The sequence below is a fragment of the Uloborus diversus genome, chromosome 9, assembly GCF_026930045.1.
Source record: "Uloborus diversus isolate 005 chromosome 9, Udiv.v.3.1, whole genome shotgun sequence".
Taxonomy (NCBI): Eukaryota; Metazoa; Arthropoda; class Arachnida; order Araneae; family Uloboridae; genus Uloborus; species Uloborus diversus.
In genome coordinates this window covers 25,162,632-25,185,706 of record NC_072739.1, presented here as the reverse complement: position 1 = coordinate 25,185,706, position 23,075 = coordinate 25,162,632, and the positions used below count along the sequence as shown (strand labels likewise).

Sequence of the window (23,075 nt, the reverse complement as noted above, 5' to 3'; positions counted from 1 at the left end):
CTTCCCCTGAAGGGAGAGAGGGAGTTGAAAAAATACAATTAAAAAAAAATTAAAAAATCCGGAGTTGGAGTCGGAGTCGGGAGTTTCAAAATCCAGGAGTCGGAGTCAGGGTCGGAGTCGACCATTTTCCTTCCGACTCCGCAGCAATGGTTTTTTTGACGATTAAAAATATGAGCCAGATGTATAAACCTTAGGGAAAGTGTGAACTAATATAGTAAGAGTTGAGAAAATTATCCCGTGTAAAATGCATTTCATGTATCGTGTTATGTTGAGGCGCAACATGTTGTTGCAAGTTTAGAAAATGGGACAAAGTAAATAAATAATTTATATGTAAAAAAAGCAGTCGAAAACTTTGTATAATAAAATGAGTAAAACCAGGGGTGCCCATCCTCCTCCCCAAGTTCTATGGCGCAAGTCCCCCCCCCCTCCCATTTTTCTCAACCCTCTTTTCTTTTTTTATTTTTAAACTCTCTTTTTTATTTAATTTATTTTTTTGAAATATTTTTTATTTATTTTTAATTATTATTATTATTATTATTTTACTAGAAAAGTTCTGATTTCTAATGACATACACATACACGCACACACAAACTAAATAAATAAGTGAAATAAAATATAAACAGAATGAAATAAATTAAAACAAATAATTTAAATAAAACAATGAATAAATTAATTTAAAAAATATGTCCCCCCACCCCAGATTTTGATGGCGCAACTTGCACTATAATCCCCCCCCCCCCCTGTGGGCACCCCTGAGTAAAAATATGTCAACGTACATACATGTACAAAAAAAAAGCAATTAAAAAGAATTAAAAAAAAAATTTCAAACCCTTTTCAATTGCTTTTATTTCTACATGCATTCAAGTTGTCATTATTTAATAATTTATGTTCCGTCAACATTGTGACTTTTTTCAGTTTTTAAGTGCAGTCATTAAAATAAATTTGATCAAAATCCTTAATTTTTAAGTTTGATCGTATTTGAAATTTCCAACGTTCTTGAATAATGCAAAATATGTTTCTTCTACTTTTAACCACGTGTTTCAGAAAAGTGCAATCAATTCACTACGCAGTAAGATAACTTGCGCAGACCATCTAGAAATCATTCCGCGATCGACCAGCGTTGGGCACTCCTGTTCTAGATCACGAAACTCCAATGAAATATGTATTCAAATTAAAGAAATGTAGGAATCGTTTCTTCCCATACGAACAACATCTCATAACCTCCATTTCTTTTCGACATTGGGGAAGGGTATTGTTTTCATCTATCGACTTTTATCACGAAATGCATAGGTCATAAATTTGTAGAAGAAGAAAAAAACTCTTCCTTCCTATTCTTGTCTTTTCTGAAAATGGTATTGAGGCCACAAGAAAGATAATAATCGGCAAATCGCGGGCTGAAGAAACGGGCATGCGTGAATTGAAAATCAAAAAATCGTTTGGAATAAAGTCGACGTTTGAAGGAAGAGAAGTTCTGTTACTTATATGGAATATTTTCTCGTACCTGTTTCCATTTTAGGATTGAAATGCAGTAGTTGTGAAAATATATTACTTTTTTTTCCAAATATTTTTTGCATGCGTTAAAATCTTTTTTTTTTTTGGTAATTGGAAAATTAATGAAATTCTTTCATTTAAGCCGCAAAAGTTCTGGAAGTTAGAATGTGAGAATGTAGTTGATGCAATGAACATCAATTCAGCAATGTTATGAACCTTCTTAAAAAATCACAACGCGAAACTTCGTCCAAAACCACACCAATATTTTTCGGTCCGATATGGGTTGAATTTGACTTATTTATTCACCAACGTGGCTCAATCTAACCCCCATTTTCCCTTCTCTGATGACAGCTTTAAAAAAAAAAAAAAAAAAAAAACGAGGGGGTATCAAAAAGTAGGGTCACAAGAGCTCTGTCGGATGTGCAGGCTCTTTGTATGCATAAAAATAGCGCTGAAGATAACGAAGATGATCAGAGCTTTCAAACTATACCGGTGGATGGAGCCGAGTGTCTACTAACAGGACAAAATGTCAGTTAGAAAATGACTCGTTGATGGAAACATGTCCCGCTAATGAAAAAAGGAGTGTGATTAGGTTTTTGCATTGGAAGGTATTGGACTACCTCTTTTTCCGTCCCGACCTCGCACCAAGTGACTTCTATCTCTTTGGACCTTAAAAGAAACACTTGGGAGGTCAGCAGTTCAGAACCGACGCTGCAGTTCAGCAAGCCATCTCGATGTAATTTCACATTCTTGACGATTTCTTCCAAGCTAGACCTGCACACTTGTCATAGCTCTTGTTACCTTACTTTTTGAAACCCCTAAGTTCTTGTATGTTGTACCGAACGTGTTTTTGTAAACGATTATACGGTATGTTTATGATCCCTTGAATATTAATTTAACGTGGATGCTCTTCGCTAGGTTTAATCTTTAGTTCAATTCACATCGTCAGGGCCCAGGTGCCTCCACCTGGTGGGGAACTGTTTCAAAATTCTCAAGTGGTAATGGTAAGCAACAGTGGTGCCACATGAAAAAAATGGTTGCCAAGCCTGGTAAAAAAATTGCGCTGCATGGTAGCGAGCGTAGCACATTAATCTTTAAGTTTACAGTTAAATTTATCTAAGTTAAAAAAAAAAGTGCAAAAGGAAGTCTAAAACCTTCTAAATTGGGAATGGTTCACTCAAAGCAGAAATTGTTCCTTGTTCTGAATTTTCTTTTGAAGAAGGGAATTAAGCTGTATTCACTAAGTTTTGGAACCTTTGCCCCAATGTGGAGCATCAGATTGTCAAAACAAAACGGTTGAAAGACAATGCCAATTGTTCTATGCAAAATGTCATAGACAAATCTAATATTGGACCACCAAGCAATTTGAAACAGTCAAATTAAAAAAGTCTTCTTGTTTTATTAACGGGGCAGTAGATTTTTTCGTCTCGTCGACTGCACTTCAGCAGCTACTTCCTCAAAATATAAAACTAAGTTGGGGAAACTGAATTGGATGCCTCAGGACCCACTGGTGTTTTGGCGAGCAGACAAATTGCTACTGATTGTTCCAGAGATAAACTATAAGACTTTGACGAAAAACTGGAGTATCGAATTCTTCTTTTTACCTATTCATTTTAAATTACAGTGTCAGAAGAAAGTTAATAAAATAGAGTGGCATCCCATAAAAACAGCAAACACAGCCTTCAGCATTCGTTTTACTGCCAATGTTTTGCTGCAAGCGTCAAACGATAATAAAATTAGAGGGTAAAGTTACTGGATATACTTGAATCGTCTGCGATAATCTACTTTTTCGGTTGCAGTTAACTGTAGTTTTTTCTAATAGGGTCTGAAGTTCTTCGTCCCAATGCTTTTAAATGGCTGTTGTTTGGAAGCGAAGCAGTTAGCTCTGTATCGAAAATGGTGTGAGTTTTCAGTTATTTCATGATATAAAAATTGATCACTTCTGTAAGAGCAAGTTCGGAAGGAATAAAGGTCCAATAACTTTGGCGCTTTTGGATCATTTAAAGAGTTGAATATAATAAATGATCACAGTTTTACTTTATGGGTATGTTGTAATAGAGCAACCGGTTAACCCGATAGGTTGTTTTGATGACGTCAGTGGCTAGTGCTGTGAGTGTCCAAAATGTGCTTTCATATCGATCGGATACCCGGTAGTTCTATTAGAATGCGTTGGTAAGTTTGTCATTGGTGCAACCAGTTGCTCTATTCGAACATACACTAGAAAAAGGAAATGCCTTACAACTGTCAGATTAACAAATATTTAAAGCATTGCCATTTTTGTAAAATTATTTTGAATGAGTGTTTCTTTTTTTTTTTTTTTTTTAAGCGAGAACAACTAATTTTAAATTATTTTAGAAAATTGAGAATTCTTTTGTTTTATTTAAAGCTTTTAGTTTTAGTTCCTGTTTTTTAGGTATTAGTTCAGTTGTGAGGCAGTTTTCCTGATTTTCATTTAATACTGAAACGTGACATGTTTTTACTTGGCAATGTGCCCACTTCAGTCGTTTAAAATACTTTGAGGACAAAATCTTAGCTCCGTTTATAGACAATATCTGTCAATGAAAAAAACCCTTTAATCGTTACATTATTATTTTCAGTATCATTGGCGTTTACTTATATAGTTGTTTTTTTAATTGTATTCATTTTTAATTTTGCTATTTTCGTTTCTTCTTGTAAAAGTTTATTATATTAAATTGGGTTGGTTTTCATCATAGCTTTCCAACAGGATGGAAAAGAAAAGAAAAAAAGAAGACGAAGTCAAATCAGAGACTTCACATTATTATGAAACCTATCGCAAGTAAAATTAACTGGAAACGCTTTTTTGAATGCAGAAAAAATGAGCTTATGTTTGAAAAGTCCTCAAAAGCCAAGAATCTGATAAGCAAGCAGCTTATAAAAAGTAAAAATAGCGGATTAACCAAACACCAATGAAAAAAATTATAAACCAATAATGAACCAATAGGAATGCAAACAATGAGCAAAAGCTTTCTCACAGGTACGCAACAAGAGAAAGAAAGAATTCAATTAGGGGAAGATTAGGCACCAGAGCTCACAGAAACACGTGTCTGCAGTAATTTAATTTGTGCTATTTGACGTTGTTATATCTTCTTTTTACTGTTGTATCATCATCAAATTTAACAATAATCCAAGGGTGGAAACTTCTTTGTGAAAATGGTTATTCTGTATGTTATTAGCAACAAAAACCGGAACCTATAAGCTACATCTGTATTTATTGACGAAGTAAAAAATTAGTTTTCACTCATGTGATTTTGTGTCAAGCAACATTTTATAAAAACAATTATATCCAGACGTTTATTTTGGTCATCTTTCTACATAATGGCTAATCTGTTAGATTTAATTTGTGTCACAACCAGTGTTCCCTTTTTTCTTCTTAATTTTCGCATTTGTTTTTTAGTTATTTTTGTGACTTAACATCATCGTATTTCAGACTTTTGATATTCAAATTTATATCTTCAGACGTTTAATCATGGCCCCAGTAAATTTCGCTTACGCTTATACACTGTTAAAAAAATTTCCTGAAAATAACGGAGAAAGTACCGGCAGCAAAGTTGCCGTAAATATTACGTTTACGTTCAATAACTTTCCGTGATTTAACAGAAGTTCCATTTCTTATTTCTCCGTAGTTGCAGTTTTCCGTTTATAAATTTCTCGTGACTGAACGAAGATTCCATTTCTTATTTTTCCGTTCATTTACGATCTTTCTGTGTTTTAACTGAATTTATGTTCCTTATTTTTTCATTGCGATATTTTTTCCATTTCTCACTTTCCCGTATTTAAGTAAAAAGATTTTATTTTCAAAAAATATTTAAAAAGTTATGTCAAGTATTGACTTTTCGTTTCATTAAAAATTTAGTTCTTTAAAATGATATATAATACAGATATAGTTAACTATTCTAAAATTATTACTTTTTTTTATTTGCATTTGTTACTCAAAGATTTTTTAAATTAACATCTGGAGAGAGAACTTACCTAACATACCCCAAGCATCTATTTGCTGACCAAAACTTTTTATATCAACTTCAGATGAGTCAAATTAATCAAATAGTACTAGCAGAAAAATTGATGGATTTGAATAGGACACCAATTATCCCTGCTGATACTGTTCGATATTCCCTTCGTCGTACATTGTCTGGGGTGGCATGGAAAAACATACATGAAAAATATGATATTTTTATTTGCAGAATATGTCAAATAAAATGCTATTAAAAACAGGTTGACGTTATCATATAATAATATACCATAGAGAGTACCGCATATCTATTGTGTTTAAAAACAGAATCATTGACATGCACGTGAAGAATTTTTGGTTCAGATGCTACATCCCCCCCCCCCCCCAATGATATCCAAATTTTTCACTCATTGGAATCGCAACATAGATTTTTAGTACATAATCATTATTACTTAAGCATATATCAATATCAATCAGTTCGTTTTACCCGGAATGTTTTTCCAAGAAACTTGCAATAATCTCAAATAAGTTGTTGGATAAGATCTTAATAAATTAAATTAAGTACTTATTGTTGCCAAAACTTTCATTGTATATATCAAAGATCAAGAATACACCTTTATTTAGAGATTTAAAATAGTTACTTTCAGTATTCCAAACTGTGAAGCGAATCCCCCCCCCCCCCCCAAAAAAAAAAAAAAAAAAAAAAATTTGAGTGATTTTTCCTATCTTGCTCGCACACCACGATAATCTCCGGTATAGGTACGAAATGGCATTTAGCGTATTAATGACTTTCAAGAATGCGTAAGAGCAATAAAAAATAACTCTATAATAGTTGTATAAATTCTAAATAAACTATCATTGGAATTCTATCAAATGCATATTAACAAGGAAAATACATTTGTATATTAACATGTACAAAGATATTCAACAACACTTACATATGACCAGCGGTGCTAAATGCATCTGGATACAGATAATCCAATAGGCTTTATTTTAAATTGATAACACGAGATCCTTGAACTATTCTCACTGCTAGAGTACACAATATGACTAACGAATAGAATTGTTCAAAGTATTGAGCAAAATATTAAAAGCACAAAAATATTCTAATGAAATAGCAAGCTATCTATTTTGTCTACAGCATCTGAGTTGTTATTCTAAATATGCTTTTAATTAGCAAAATGTAACAGTGCGATTAATACGCACTATCAATAAGTGATGTTTATCATGACTTGAAGACTAATCGGAGCAAACTACAGCACAGTGGTAACCCTAGAAATGGAAAAATTCCGTTTTCGTCGGGATGTTTACGTTTTTGTAAGGAAAAAATATATTTTGAAGCATTACAGAAATATTCTGTTAAAATCAGTCAGAAAACTACCTGAATTTTCAGTTTTTTTTTAACAGTGTAGGCCGTGACAATCGCTGACACTCATGGCAACAAAGAGGATGCTACAGGGAATCCCTGTTACCCATTACGTTTTCCAACGTAATGGAATACGTCCCTCAACGTATTCCATTACGTTGCCATTGATTGGCGGATGCCAGGGTTCCGTTCAGTGCCTCTTGTAAACAAAATGGGCGACGTCCGATCAAAAATAAACCAACTTTGAAACTTGTCATTGATTGGTGGATGCACCGGATTCCGTTCAATTTCAAGAACAGATCATAGTTGCATCGGTTTAACACAGAAAAGTCATAAATTGTCAAGCCCCGAAAACGTTAGCGCCATCTAGTGGGGCCAATATACGCTACTAGCATTCGAGTTTGGTGTTTTCGTCGCAGTAAAAAGAGATCCTTTGAACTCCGAAACACATGTATGCAGTTTTCTAGTAAATTAATTCTTTGACCTGGTTGGACTCATAAATCTAAATCACACTTAAGAAGATTAATTTTACGATTTATTTAAATAATTCGAGTCGTATTTAAGTGAAATTAATTTTGTTATTTAATTAATTTCATTGTAGCGGGCCTCTTGAAGCAAAACCAAATAGGTATTTACATAATGAACGCATCGCGATTTTTTGAGTCTTTGTCAAAGTACAAATTAAATACATTACGCTTGATCGATTAGTTGCATACGTGCGAAAAGGCTGAATGTAATTTAATTTGAAATAATTGTGTTAGCGTCGTATTTTTGGCGAACGAAGTATCTTCGAATTGCTACATTTTTCTTTCTAAAATAATTTATTTGCATTTGCTCTCTTTCGTCTCATTTAACCATTTAAGTATTGAAGCATAAATTTTGCGCGGTAATTTTGTTTCAAATTGACGTTGCCGGAGAATTAAATGCTTTTATGCTTCTTAACTGAAAAAGGTTTTATACGTAATATTTGATTAGGCTGCTTAAAATTTCGAAATCAGTAATGACTGCATTTTGCTTTAAACCGTTTTCAATAATGACAAGTATCAAATTCCCACTAATTTCGTTTTCTGGATATAGTAATTTCTCACTAACTTCTTTAATCACATTGAGGCAGTTTTACAACAAAAGGTATCGTTATAGCTCCAAATGATTCGACCTCATTTTTTACATTCCGTTGAAATAAGGAGATATTATATTGTTACAAATTCTGTAAATATTAGTTATTTTTGTGATTAATTTGTCGTAATCTAGCTAAATTTGGCGTTTATTAAATTATCTGTCATCTAAAATTATTGTTGTAACGTAACCTGTAAATAGTTTCCTGTAATGAATATACAGCCCCTGTACATTCGGCTGAATATACGGTCCCCTCATTTCTGAATGATAAAATTTGTGAATGGAAAGAAATAAAATAACGGTCTACGATTTTCGGGAATCTTGGGGAATATTTGAGAGTTCTCTTTCGATGTATATAAAAAGCGTCCCGCATGATAAAAAGTCAGTCTCGAGTTAGTTTTTGCTTGTGAATCGTTGCAGCGGTACGCTGGAGGGCATGTATTGCTCTGTTTTGTGAAGCCTTTTGAACTGTATTTTTGCTTATTTGGATGTAAATACGTGTGTAACCGTTGAGTTCACTGTGTTGATTGATATTTGCTTAATTGCTGATGATTAATTTAGCAGTTGTTGACGATCTTTTCTGTACATAGTGGAAATAAATCACCTGTGTTTTTCTCAAGAACTGTGTCGTCCTTTCAAGAAAGTTGGAAGTCGCACCGGATCCGTTACAATATTCAAAAACTAAAATAGACAGACTTTTGTCGGCCAGAGCCGAATATTCGTCGCATCACTAGTATCCACGAGGGGGGTTTCATAACCATTGAAATTGCAGGGGGAGGGGGGGGGGAACTCCGCAGCATAAGAAGAGGAGGGGTGCGCCACCCACCTTGGGGGAGGGGGCGCAGCCTTGCTTGCTATCTTTATCTTTACTAATAATAAAGCTGAAAGTCTGTCTGGATATCCCTCTGTCTGGATGTCTCTCTGTCAGGATCTCTGTGACGCGCATAGCACCTAGACCGTTTCGGCTGATTTTCATGAAAGCATGGTTGGTTTTAAAAGCAAAGTTTGTAGCACGGAGTGTGCACCTCGAAGCGATTTTTCGAAAATTCGATTTTGTTCCATTTCTATTGCAATTTTAAGAACTTTTTACCGAACAAATTATCATAACGTGGGCGAGTAAATTACCAAATCATCATAACGTGGAACCGTAACATGGGCGAGCAATTTGGCGAGAATTCACCATCCATTATTTGTAAATATACAAGCGAACCGAATGACCTATTAATTTTCTACTACGATCAAAGCCGTGCAGGTACCTCTAGTGTAGTATAAATGCTGTGATAGAGCTCTTAAATGCTGCGAAATTCAGTAGTTTTAAAATAGCGAGACCAAATTTAGTTCAGATTATCAAAGTTTTTAACTGCACAAGAACGAAAAAAAAAAAAAAAAAAGAAAAAAAGAAAAAAGAAAAAGGAATCATTAAAGAAAATTAGCAATTTTGTATTAACTCACCCCCCTTTTTTTTATTGAAAATCCTTGCTGATCAAAGAACGAGAGAAAGAAAAAAAATGCTTGTGAAAACAGAAAGTCATCACCTGTTTTCAAAGAAAAAAACTGCGGAGTCGAAGTCCCGAATTTCCAATTCTGGAAATGAATAAAGATGGCGCGCACATACATTCCAAAGTTAAATAAAAGATTGCTAGAATTGAAGTGAATAACTCTTTATTTTCCGTGCACTTTTCTTATACGTAATGGAAAATGATAGTGGACTTATTTTGCCAGGTTGGGAGAGAAAGTGAAATAGAAAGAAGTCATTTCAAGTTTGAAGAATAACTTTTATTCCTGTTTTTTTTTATATCAATTCATAGAAAATATCAAATCGAGAAAAATAGTTAAAATACATTTACACCAGAAACAGCATTTCTTTATTAATGGGAATGATTTGTTTTTTCAAGTTATTTATTATGTGAACAGCCCCAAAAAAATCTTCATTTTATGTTAGAAATAAAGTACTGCTTGAATAAAGTTGTTATACTATCTTCCGGAGTTTCTTTTTGTTGAAAAGAACGAATCATCTGTGAACGAAACACACAATCGGATATGAACTTTATGTGTTGCGTGAGGAACGGAATTAGTATTGTGAAATTAGTTGCTTAAAAACTACTTGCTGCGCCATGCCTTTCAGACATTACTGATTACAGTGTAGTTTTATTTATTACTTGTACAAACTTAGGAGGATAATTGAGTAATTATTGTTAGTGTAAGAAACTTATTTTTCTTTGTTCTGTTATTAAATGTCAGATGTTAATTACTAAACGTGACGAACTTGGTTCCCATCAAAGAAGTGAGCAATAAGTTAGAAACATCGATATTTTTTCCAACATCGATGTTCTTTTGATGTCGATGTTTTCGCCATTGATGTTTTCTTCTAACAACGATGATTTGCCTCGATGTTCTTCCGATGTCGGGTGTTTTCAAGTTCCTTCGATGGTTTTTCTAACATTGATGTTTTACCTTCAATGGGTTTTTCTGATATCGATGTTTTGCCTTCGATGTTCTTCCGATGTCGATGTTTTCACCATCAATGTTTTGCCTTCGATGTTTTGCCTTCAATGGTTTTCTAACATCGATATTTTGCCTTCGATATCAATGTTTTCTACATCGATGTTTTGCCTTCAGTAATTTTTCTAACATCGAGATTTTGCCTTCGATGTCGATGTTTTCTATATCGATGTTTTGCATTCAATGGTTTTTCTAATATCGATATTTTGCCTTCGATGGCTTTTCAAACATTGATGTGTTGCCTTCGATATTTTTCAATGTCGATGTTTTCACCATCAATGTTTTTTCTAACATCGATGTTTTGCCTTCGATTTTTTTTTCAATGTCAAAGTTTTATTACTGAAACAAATATGTCCTTAAAAATATGAACTATGTTTGCAGTAATGACGAAAGCTTCATTATTAATTAGTTATTGTGACATCTGTCTATGTAGACGTTTGTGACGTCTTCTATGTACTAGATAGCTGTTGGTAGAAGTAGACTTATATTGCATTTGTGACTTGTTTGCCTTTTTTTTACATTTTAATATTTTTTTTCTCTTCCTCCCCTGTTTTTGTGTACATTGTGTTTATTCGGCTCTTCTGCCCTACTCTTCTCAGAAAGAATAATTCCGTTGACAAAATGGGAATATATTCATTCTCAATAAATTCGGTACTTCAAAGGAATATTGAAATAAATATAAATAAGCTAAAAAATATTAACTGGCAAAAAAAATTTCAAGGTGAAAAACTGCTTGACATTTTTAAGAGAAGTGAAATTTGCGAACACAATTAAGTTGAAATCCACCGCCAGCTCAGTCAATTCCAGCCAAGGACCAGTCCTCGACTGGAATTGACTGAGCTGGTGGTGTATATTTCATGTATTTCTGCCTTAGTCCTTGGCTATAGGGTGGTAACTTACTGAACAGTTAAATTCATAATAGTGATCAAATCCACAAAATAAAATATAGGAAACGACCGGCAATAATAAATAAATAAGAAAAACTTTTCAATGATAAGATGGAAGATGATAGGAAAAGAGGAGATGTGTTCTATTTTGATTTTTTCAGTTTTAGAATGTTTGACTTTTTTAAAAAAAAGGGAACTTTTTGAATTCCAATTGCTTATTTCCCCATTTTACACGATACTAAATTTTTGTTTAAAATACAAAGTTTGAAAAAACGTCGATTAAATTTTTAAGACGTATTTTCGACTTTCAGTGCGTGAAATACTGTAAAAGCATTCATTTTCGTGAGCCGTAACTTTTGCGAAAATGAAGATATCGGCGATTTCTCGGGCCGAAAAATTCGTGATTTTTTTTATGAATAATAGAAAAAACCGAAAATAGAAAAAACCGCAGTGAAAAAATATTTCGCGAGGCTGCAACTTTCGCTATTTCGAAAAATTCGCAAAAATCGCGAAACTCGAGCCTTGCGAAAATAAGTGCTTTTAGTCTACGCTTGAAGAGGTGTTGAAACATCTCAGACGTAACCATTTAAATTACAGCATCTGCCCTTTCCGATTCGATTAATCAGGAATTTTTCAAGTTATACATTGTTTCAAAAAAAAAATAACATTCAATGGGGTTGTTTCCTTCAGTCAAAAGGACTACTTTTAGTCATGAAATTGATAGAATAAAGGGGAAAAAAAAAGAAAAATTAATTTGAATTTTGACATCTTGAATTCAAATTATGTTTTTCGTAATCACGAGTGTGTGTATGTAGGCATGTGTGTTTGTGTGTGTGGGGGGGGGGTGTATGTGTGTGTAGGCATATGTGTTTGTGTCTGTGTGCAGGCATGAATGTGTGGGTAGTTGTGTGTATGTGTGTGTATGTATGCGTGTGTGTTTGTGTGTGTATGTGTTTGTGTGTGTAGGTGTATGTGTGTGTAGGTGTATGTGTGTGTAGGTGTATGTGTGTATAGGTGTATGTGTGCATGTGTGTGTGCGTGCGTGTGTGTATGTGTAGTTGTGTATGTATGCATGTGTGTGTAGGAAATGGATGGAGACGGCTTTCGCTATAGGTGCAGCATCGTGAGGAGCCCGCCTGTCCACGGTGATGGTGCAGAGGGTGTCGGTGGGAAAATAAAATGATAGGACATCAAAAACAGTCAAATGAAAGCAATAAGCAATCGTGATTGCTCAAAAAAAAAAAAAAAAAAAAAAAAAAAAAAAAAAAAAAAAAAAAAAAAAAACACATGGACTTTCATTTTCCCAACAGTTATTTTTTAAAATGTCCGATTTTTTCAAACAAGGCGTGGTCTTTATGACGTCACAAATGATGCACTTTGGCGCATAAGTCTACCGCATTTCCACGTTATGATAATCAAGAAGCGAATCAAATATAGCGCTCTACGCTTGCTATTAACTATATCGTTGCCAGTACACGTAAGTAAAGATGCAAATTAAATATTATGCTCTGTGAATGGCAACACTGGATGGCATTTCATCACTTGTGATGTCATCGGCAGAAGCATAAACAATGAAAGCGCACCGATTAAAGTACTTTTTTTTTAAAATATCAAACTTAGTCAAATTATTTTAAAAATGGGCAGACCCTATGTTTTTAAGCATGCTCTTTCAGAAAAAATACTTCTAAAATTTTGGAAACGACCCCGTCCTCCTCCGATTCCATTAAGCGGTGAAATTTTGAATTCGTATTTTACCTATTTCCAATTTATTTCTTTAGAATTGATCGTTTATTCTTTCGTTCGCAGTTTCTGGATCGAACCACTGCTTTCCATTTTTTCTGCGTTCGAAAGTTGAAACCATTTTTATTTCCTGCCCATGGAACTTGATCTATTTCAGCGACTGGAAATTTATTCTAATACATTTCTTCCGAACCCTGGTTTAAAAATCTTATTCCCCATTGCGTACTCACGGTTTCTGGATTGTTTGCTTTAAACATAACATTCGATTTGCCTTTTTTTCTATCGGATTTTTTTTTTCATTTTCTTTGAATTTCCCCCGCTTTATGTAAATAAGAAGGAAAAGAATGCCAGTATAAATTTATAACCTGCATTCCACCTTTCCTTGTTGGAGGAAAACTTTCTTCGGGAAATTTAAATCGATAGTTTTCGCTCGCATATACAATTCTTGAACACAACTTTTTGCGACGATTTTATTTCTTGCTGTTATATAAATAAATTCTTATGATATTTGATGCGATAGACCTCAAAATGTGCAGCAAAAGAAAAAGGAGATTCACAGGTAATGGAGGAAAGATTCCCTTTTTCAAAAAAAAAAAAACTATTTTCTTTTTTTTTATAAGTTGCACTTCTGAAATGTAACAAATTTGTTGAATAAAAAATCTAAACTTAATACTTTAATTTTTAAGGAATTTCATATATTGTTTGATGATTTGAAATAATAGCTAACCGTTCAGAAAACCACCGAACCCACGTTATTGTCATACGGCTCTTCGCTACCGTCGTTAGATTTTCTCTTTCTTTTTCCTCTTCATCATTAATTTCACTACAATCCTTACCGTCCTCTCCCTCTGCATCATCATTTCTTTTTTAACTTCTTCATCAGTTTCACTATCAGCACTAAGTTCTCCATTTTCAGCATCATCTTCACTATTATCTTTAGCGTCTTCTCCCTCTGCATTCATCATTTCCTTTCTTATTCTTCATCAGTTCCATTATCAGCAATAACTTCTCCCTCTTCATCATTCTTTCCTTCCTCTTCATCAGTTTAATTATTAGCAATAACTTCTTCATCAACATCTTCACTGTTATCCTTAGCGTCTTCTCCCTCTGCATCATCCTTTCTTGTTTTCGTCTTCATCAGTTTAATTATAAGCAATAACTTCTCCCTCTTCATTATTTTTTTTCACTATTATCCTTAGCGTCTTCTCCCTTTGGATCATTTCTTTTCTTCTTCTCCATCAGTTTCACTTTCAGAAGCAACTTCTCTCTCTTCATCATCATCTTCACTGTTACCATTAGCGTCTTCTCCCTTTGGATCATCATTTATTTTCTCCTTCTCCATCAGTTTAACTTTCAGAAACAACTTCTCCCTCTTCATCATCTTTACTTTATCCTTAGCGTCTTCTCCCTCTGCGTCATTATTTCTTTTTCCACTTCTCCATTAGTTTCACTATCAGCAATAACGTCTTCCTCTTCATCATCATTAACTTCTTCTTCTTCCCCTCTTTATCATCATGATCGTCACGCTCCTCAACGACTCTGCTAATTCTGTAATTTAAGAATAACTCAGCAATATTTTGTTCATTCACTTTTGACGAAGCTGCAGAAAGACCACATGGCACACCAAGGTGTCGCTCGAAGGGCAACAAGCCCTGCTGAAAAGTGCTGGAGTCATTGCTAAGAGCCGTGATTAAGAGGGGTGTATGCTTACCACCAAATTATATCAGTTTAAAATTCAGAAGAAAAAATAATATCATACCCCCTAAGAACGAGCAGAGGGCTTAAAACTAACAATATTTCCCAACAGTAGTAGAAATATCCTTATATTAAGCGATTAAAAAAAAAAAAAAAACAATCTTGCACTATTAGATGTCAATGGCCGCATAAAGCGTTAGATCACGTTCTCAAGTTCTCAGAAATTTAATTGAAGATTCTCAAAAATTAAATAAATGAATTACCAACGTTTCAATGCACAAAAATTACAAGTTACTTCAGACACTTGTTTCATGGTTCCAAGGAACCCCTTTTTCAATACAAAAAAGTGTAAGCTTTTGCATGAGAAGTGGGAGGGATTCCGAGGAATGACTTCTCTTTCTTTAGGAATGAATTCTCTCTTCGGATGACTTGTCATCCAAAAGCTTACACTTCTTTGCAATGAAAAAGATGTTCTTTGTAACCCCAAAACACGTGTCTGCAGAAATTTGCAATTTTTGTGCCTCAAAACGTTAGTAATTCATTCATTTAATTTTTAAGTCCAAATGTATTTATTCGTTATTCTCAAAAGTTGTATTAAGAATGGATTGCATCGGTCTCTGTTTTCAGAAATCGGAAGCCTAGTTGCTGTGCACTTCTCCGTACTAAAGAAAACAAATGGCGTTTGAACATTATGATTTTTTTTTTATCAGCAGAAAATAGAGACCACAAGCGAAATTTATGAGCTGTCTGATTCAGTTCCTGATAAAAACCGATTGTTATTTTCAATGCCCCAACCGCATCGAATCGGGACCGTTCGAACCGCGCGCAGGCGGAAATGGCGGCATGAATCATGTCGAGTGGAACTTTTGCGGCTGAAGTCCGATGCTATTTGTTATCCCTTTGTGTTTGGAAACAGTTTGCGTCTTCGCTAAACGAAATCTTATTGTTTCAATTGAAACATTAAATGGGAAGCGTTTCAGAGGTTTAATTACGTGCACTCATCTCGAAAGTCATTGCGCATTTTGAGGCGATTCCGATTCGTTGTTTGTAGCTACAACTACATTGTTTTGAGTGTTGGTTGTAGAACGGAAGGTAGAAAACAGGCCGTTTGGAGGGGAGGGGGAGGGTCTAGTGGTGGTCAAGCTTGACCAGGGAGAGATGGCGGATGACCTTGAAGAGTAAACATCCTTTGTATCATTTGTAATAAGTAAAATCAGCACCAGGCCCGGCTCTTTCGGTAGGCGACATGTGCCACCGCCTAGGGCGGCATATTCAAGGCGTGGCAAATTCCATGATGGCAAAACATAAGGCGAAAAAGAAGAAAAAAAAATTAAAAACATAAATTTGTTCCTCTGGTTTTTTTTTTTTTTGAGCAATCACGATTGCTTATTGTTCTCACTTGACTGTTTTGATGTGCTATCATTTTGTTTTCCCGCCTGCACCCTCTGCAGCATCACCGTCAACCGGCTTCTCACATTGCTGCTCCTATAGCGAAAGCCATTTCCAGGTTGCATCCGTATCCTATACACACGCACATACACAACTACACACACACATACACAACTACACACACACATACACATACACACACATACTCATGCACACACAAACACATACACACACGCATACATACAGACACCTACACATACACACACAAACACATACACACACGCATACATACATACACCTGCACATACAAACACATACACACAACTACCCACACATTCATGCCTGCACACAGACACAAACACATATGCCTACACACACATGCACATACCCCACCACCAGGCACACAAACACTCATACACACATACCCCCCCCCCCCCACACACACAAACACACACGCCTACATACACACACACACTCGTGATTGCGAAAAACATAATTTCAATTCCAGATGACAAAATTCAAATTATATATTTTTTTTTTTTTTTTTGGCAGGCCAAATAGCAGTAACACTTGAGAGTATACTCGATAATTCGAGAAAACATTCCATAAAAAAGACCAAACTTTCTGAGGAAGATGGCAGGAAAATAAAAGATTTGTGCTTTTTCGATTTTTTAGCCTTTAGAATGTTTACCATTTTAAATTAAAAAATATAATAGTAAATAAATAAATAAATAAAATACAAATAAAAAAAAACATTCAAATGTAATATTTTTAAAATCCCCCATTTTCCATGTTGCTAAATTTGTATTTAAATAAAAATTATTAAATTGCGAAAAAATTTAATTTTTTAGTCGCATTTTCGCTTTTATGCTCGAAACCTGCTTGTAGGGGTGTTGAAAATATCGCTTCTAAAGACTGAAGGACTTTCGAACCGTTTTTGCTAAAACTAAGCCTTGCTGTGCATTTACGGCATTCGATTCTGTGCTTATGGTCAAGACTGAACGTTCTGAAAGACGAAATAGGGAAATGTAAGAACGAACTGTAACTGATACCACTTATCCCCCATCCTATGAAACGACCGATCTGACACATTTTCCTTGGAAAGGAAATCTTTCCGAATTTGAAGTGGAGTGGCCGTTAAAATTCTTCTCGGCGAAACGAATCCTTCTGGAAGTGACGGCGGAGACCTGACATTTTTATAGAGTATGCATTTGGAAGAGACATCTCCGATAGAGTCGTTTCTGTGGAAGGGAGGCCGTCATGGCGGACATTTCGGATCCAAGCGATCGTTGGACATACAGTCAGACCACGGATTGTATGGAAAGACAAACATCCGTTTTACAGTCGGAAATGGACGAATCTATTATTTTTTTACCGATGTCAGCTTTTGCAGAAGCAGAGTCTCATTCAGATGAATGGAGTACGCGAATGAATATTTTACTTTTCCCTCTCATTCAGGTAGATTCGTCTTATCTGGACGTTTGAAAATTCTGTACAATCCGTGGTTGGACAGTAGTCTTGTTTGAAAAAATCTTGTTGTTAGAATTTGTTGTTACGTCACAGAAACAACCTATAAGAAGTTGAATCCAGCGCTATTTTAAATAACTTTAAGAAAAATACGAAAAATCCTAATGCAGTTGTAGTTGTATTAAAGTAGTTTTTATATTAAGTAGTTGTAGTAAATATTTCTTGTAAGGGGTTGTCCGTAAATGATTTCGTACTTCTTATCAATAAAATGGCCCCCCTCCATCCCTCTCTCACACTTCACATTCATGTTGTTAAAAACTTAGATCATTAACACATAGATATGGCAAGTGGGTATGACTGTTGACGCAGGAATCTTCGCAGGGAAAGTGAGGAAAGACCACGTGACTCCGTCCTTCCACGGAAGCACTTTCCCATGTCTGAACTAAATCGTTGGAGAACCCTTAAAAAAATAATGCTGTTGTGGCGGGCTGCTTAACCCACCTTGCTCACCTGACATTACACCATCTGATTTCTCTTTATTTCGATCTCTGTACTTCGAAAAAAATAGAAATTTGTCCGATATTCCAAAGTGTCAGATATTTTGCTCAAAAACCGATTGGTTTCTATCTATAAGGGACTGAAAATGTGTGTACTACAAGGCAAAAGGTTGTTAGGTTGTTAAGGACGACAGCAGTTTGATTAAAAATGAAAACTGTTAAGAAATTATTTGTTTGAGAAAAGCGACATTACTTTCCGGCCCTCCCCTCTTAATATTTGATGAACTAAATGAAAAGTTATTTTCACTTGCCTTATAAAGGGTTAAACGTAAAATTTCTCGCAGCCAGAATTTTAAAATGCTGGGGGGGGGGGGGGAGAAATTTAAAAGAAAAATAATAATTGAGACCAAAATGACGGATGGGGTGGCCTGTGTTTTATTGTGGTTTTCTCAGGTCGTTCGAATCGATTGGAATGCGCGTCACGCTCGCCACCACCCATTGCGGAATGGTTTAAGAGGGTACATGTTTTATTTAACGTCACACGTGAGCGCCAACTGAAATGCCAGAGGAAAATTTGGTGGTGCTTCGTGAATTTTGGAACTCGAGCTGTGTAGGATTTCAGTTCATACTTCAGTGGAAGTGTTCCAATAATCCCTTTTGAAACAGTGAGGAAAGCTCCTCAAAGACCTGTCACTTAGTTCGTTGTCATGTGATACATCTCCGCCATCTCCTTGGCGCGATATTTCATTGGCAATCGCCAGTTTAACTATGTCATCCCGAGTTATACGAATCCTTTCTCGCCAGAATAGTGATAAAGATCATTCTAATTCCATTGAAATTCGGTGACGCGATTGGATGTCACGTGACAATCAAACAAAATCTTGTTTCATGTTGGTGGCTGAAATAACAATCCTAAACCTTCAACAGTAGTTGTTTCGTACGACTGTGTGTGGTGTAGGGTGCAGATCTTTGATATTGTCTGTACTAGTTGCAAAATGCGATGTATGTGTGTCAGGCGTAGATCCAGAGGGGGCAGAGGTCATTGGGGTCTTGACCCTCGTTTGAGTGACCAAAGATAGCCTGAAACTGCATTTTGGGGACTTAAATTTCGAAAAATTTGCCCCAAACCCTTATTTATGCCCAAGAAATGACACTTATGCCTCTTCCAAAACCGGAAGCTGGATCCATCCTTAGTGTGTGCGTATGTCCTTGCGAGTTATGTCCAGATTCATGTCTTGCAATGGAATTCGTTGAACAGATTGTCCTAAAGGTGGTTTAATGCATTATCGAACGCTGAATTTTGAAATTGAATTGAGACACTTTTATGTCTCGTCATTATTTTTGCTATTAATCGTATATAACATTACGGAAAAGTTCAGCAGAGAAAATAACAAAGCTTCAGTCAGTAACAGAGGATGTCATTAAAAAAAAAAAAAAAAATCTGCAAGTTTTTAGCGAAAAAAAAATCTTCTATTACGATGTACCAGGAATTTTAAACCTGAAGGGCCGTAATATAGAGGCGTGAATATGTTCCGAAAATGAAGTGAAATGGTAAAACTAACAATAAAACTTACTCTATTTTGAGGTCACATGTAAATATTTTCTAACCTCACCCGCATCCTAGATTACTTCTAATTTATTTGTATTTAATTCTTTGATTTCATGTGTTTTAATAAGAAAGTGTTTAAAATAAAGACATGTGTTGCAATATTAAATATTCTTTGTGAAATTATTTTTACTCAATAACCAGTTTCATCTTCCCCAATTAGCGTTAGTTTCAAATTTTGATTTTACTCTTGTATTGACCACAGATGATGATCTGATGGAGGGGAGGTGGGGGGGGGATGCTGAACGGTTGAGAACCTGTGCGATGTACCACATTAATGGAAACATAGGTTCTATTTCGTTCTATTTTGTCATTTTCTGAAAACAATTAGAAAAGTATTTTGATGCTAAAATCATTTTCTTTTATTTTCAGGTAAGAAATATATTTGCTTTCTCTGCAAACAACATTTGATTTTGACTCTTTATTGATAGACAGACAGATTTTGCCATAAAACAAACGTATCATTTCAAACTGTCAACTACTGTCGTTGGACGTATTTAAATTGGTGAGATATTTTGATTAATATTCTATCAAATAAAATTTTACAATCAAAAGTCGCTAGAGGTGTAAAGTTAAATGAAACAATACATCTGTACGTCAGCGTCCAAGTAGAATTTTAGGCAGCAATTTAGTACTCTAGCAGACATGCGCAGAACAGTGTTTTCTGACTTGAAGATGTGCCAAATTTATGCTGGCACATCATCCAAGCTGGTTCATCTTTCATGTTGCTCAGAAATCGTGGTTTCGTATTTGTCTTTGGATCTTTCATTCTTTTTTCGCAACTCCCCCCCCCAAAATAATAATAATAATAAATAAATAAATAAATAAAAATCTGTAAGTCACTTCTTTTCTTTCTAAAGTACACGTTATGAAATTATCGTGCAATATTTACCTACTATCCAGTAATTATTACAAGCGAACCAATATAGCCTAGATACTGAAATAGGGATCAATACCCTATATTAAACTAAAAACTTAATGCTCATGATTGTCGCTCCTCCGAATGTAAAAACAATCCGGCTATTGCATTAAAATAATAGAATGCTGAGCTAATTTTTCGGAGTTGAGTTGCAAACTGTGTGTGCTGTCTAACAAACGATTCTATAATGACTGGAAAATATTCATGCTATGTATGTATTTTACTTGATAAGCCTCAATTTTAAACCTTTTTTGGAATAGATAATTCAATGCTAATAGGAACCATAACAGAAGGGTTTGGTTTGATTTTGAAATTTCCTCATTTTGCTCATTGCATATCTTCATCCATCCCTGAGTTTATAAAAAGCCATTTATACGTAATGTTATGCGTATGCGATCTGGTGAAGGATATATCTATGCCCTATATGTTTCGCTAAATCGGCTATTATTTTAAGTAACTCGGAAATCTGTAGTCGAAACGCAGGAAACGAAGGGTCGTAATGGAAGATGTTTTATCAAGACGTGAAGAGATTTGCTGTACAACTTCCACTTTAAGGTGCATTGAATTATTCATTAAATGAGTGAAGTCCGTGGGTGGAAAAACTCATTTACCGCAATGTGGAAGAATCCGAAAGCTTGTTCCTGGAAACGGATAGCGTGGGCTTGAGTTATTCTTCAGTTCAGATTGTATCGATCTTGTTATGTCTGAAAAAGATGTTTTTTTTTTGTTTTTTTTTTTTTTTTGATCAGCGAACAAAAGAAATTTTTAACTTTTGTTTCGAAAAAAAGCAGTCATTCTTTATTTTCCTTAGATTTGGAGAAAATAGTGTTACAAATTCTGTAAATAGTAATTATTGTAGGAACGTAACCTGTAAATAGTTTCCCGTAATGAATATACAACCCCTTTTTCATTCGGCTAAAGTATACGACCCCTATTTTCTTTCTTTTCGTTGATAACGGTCTACGCATTTCGCGAAGAGGTAAGAATGTTGTGGAAAATTCTTTTCGGTGTATAAAAGCCGTTAGCGATGGATAAACAGTAGCGTTTCGATTCAGATTTCGAACTGAGTGTGTGTATTAGCTCTGTTTATAGCGAGGCATTTCGCTGTGTTGTTTTCGTATTTGGAAGTAAATACGTGTGTAAACGTTGAGTTTACGGTGTTGTGTGATAATTGCTTAATTGCTGATGAATAATTTTGCAGTTGTTGACGATCTTTCCTGTACATAGTGTAAATAAATTTCCTGTGCTTTTATCAAGAACTGTGTCTTCATTTCAAGAAAGTGGAAGTCGCACCGAATCCGTTACAATTGGCGCCCAACGTGGGGCCACTTCAGGACTTTCTTGCAGTAAGTGTGACTTTGGACATTTTTTCATAAAGACTTTTTAAATTTGGACTTTAATTTTATGGTGATTACTCGCGCAATGGATGAACAATTAAAACAACTGCTTGATGCAATCAACTCTGTGAAGAGTGATATGGCGGCTAATCAAGAACAATTAAAAAATGATATGGCGGCTAATCAAGAACAATTAAAAAATGATATGGCGGCTAATCAAGAACAATTAAAAAATGATATGGCGGCTAATCAAGAACAATGGAAAAGTGATTTAATGGTGCTGAAAAAGGATTTAGCTTCTAACCAAGAGGAAATTAAAAACGACCTTACTTCGGTAAAGACTGTGATGGAAAATAAATTTAATGAGATAGAGCATCGAGTTGATGCTTTTGATGAAAAATTTGAAACAGTAGAAAACCGTATCGCAACAGTTGAGAATCATGTGGATGAGAAAATTAAAGACATGGAAAGGAGATTGGCGACCGCGGAAAGCAGCTCTGTACAGTTTTGCGCTCCCACATCTGTTGCTCGACCGTCCATTAAACTGGCCACATTTGATGGGAAAAGTTCGTGGCAGGTGTACAAAACCCAATTCATGATAGTGGCGGAAGCGAACGGATGGGACTCTGCTACCAAGGCCTGCCATCTTGCAGCATCCCTGAGAGGTGACGCAGCGGACATTCTTCAGACCCTTCCGGACAGCCAGCGCCTGGATTTCGCCGCCCTCACATCTGCGTTGGAGCTTCGCTTCGGTGAGAAGTGCCAGAAAGATTTCAGCCGACTCCAGTTGAAGTCCCGTTTCCAGAAAACTGGGGAAACCCTGCAAGAGCTTGCGGCGGACATCGAGAGACTGTCTCATCTAGCTTTTTACGACTGCCCTGCGGATGTTCGAGACAACCTGGCACTCAACTACTACATCGACGGGGTTCGAGATCCGGAAATCCAGAAAGCTCTACGGATGGCGGATGTCAAAGACCTGAATTCTGCTGTTGTGTATGCGATGAGATACGAGGCCGCCCAGCAAGCAACCCGTGTGAATCGCCATCCCATCCGAACTCTGGAAGCTGATGAGTCTGATTCCAGGTCGTCCCAC

At 35.5% G+C, this 23,075-nt stretch overlaps 1 protein-coding gene across 1 annotated transcript in view; it reads right to left on the bottom strand.

Moving 5' to 3' along the window:
* The window catches only part of LOC129229812 (serine/threonine-protein kinase MRCK alpha-like), a 140,396-nt gene extending 126,362 nt beyond the window's left edge, over nt 1–14,034 (bottom strand). Inside the window, exon 1 of the mRNA XM_054864187.1 lies at nt 13,909–14,034. Coding sequence (XP_054720162.1) covers nt 13,909–14,034 — 126 coding nt within the window. The remainder of the gene's footprint in view (nt 1–13,908) is intronic.
* Nucleotides 14,035–23,075: the final 9,041 nt, after the last annotated feature.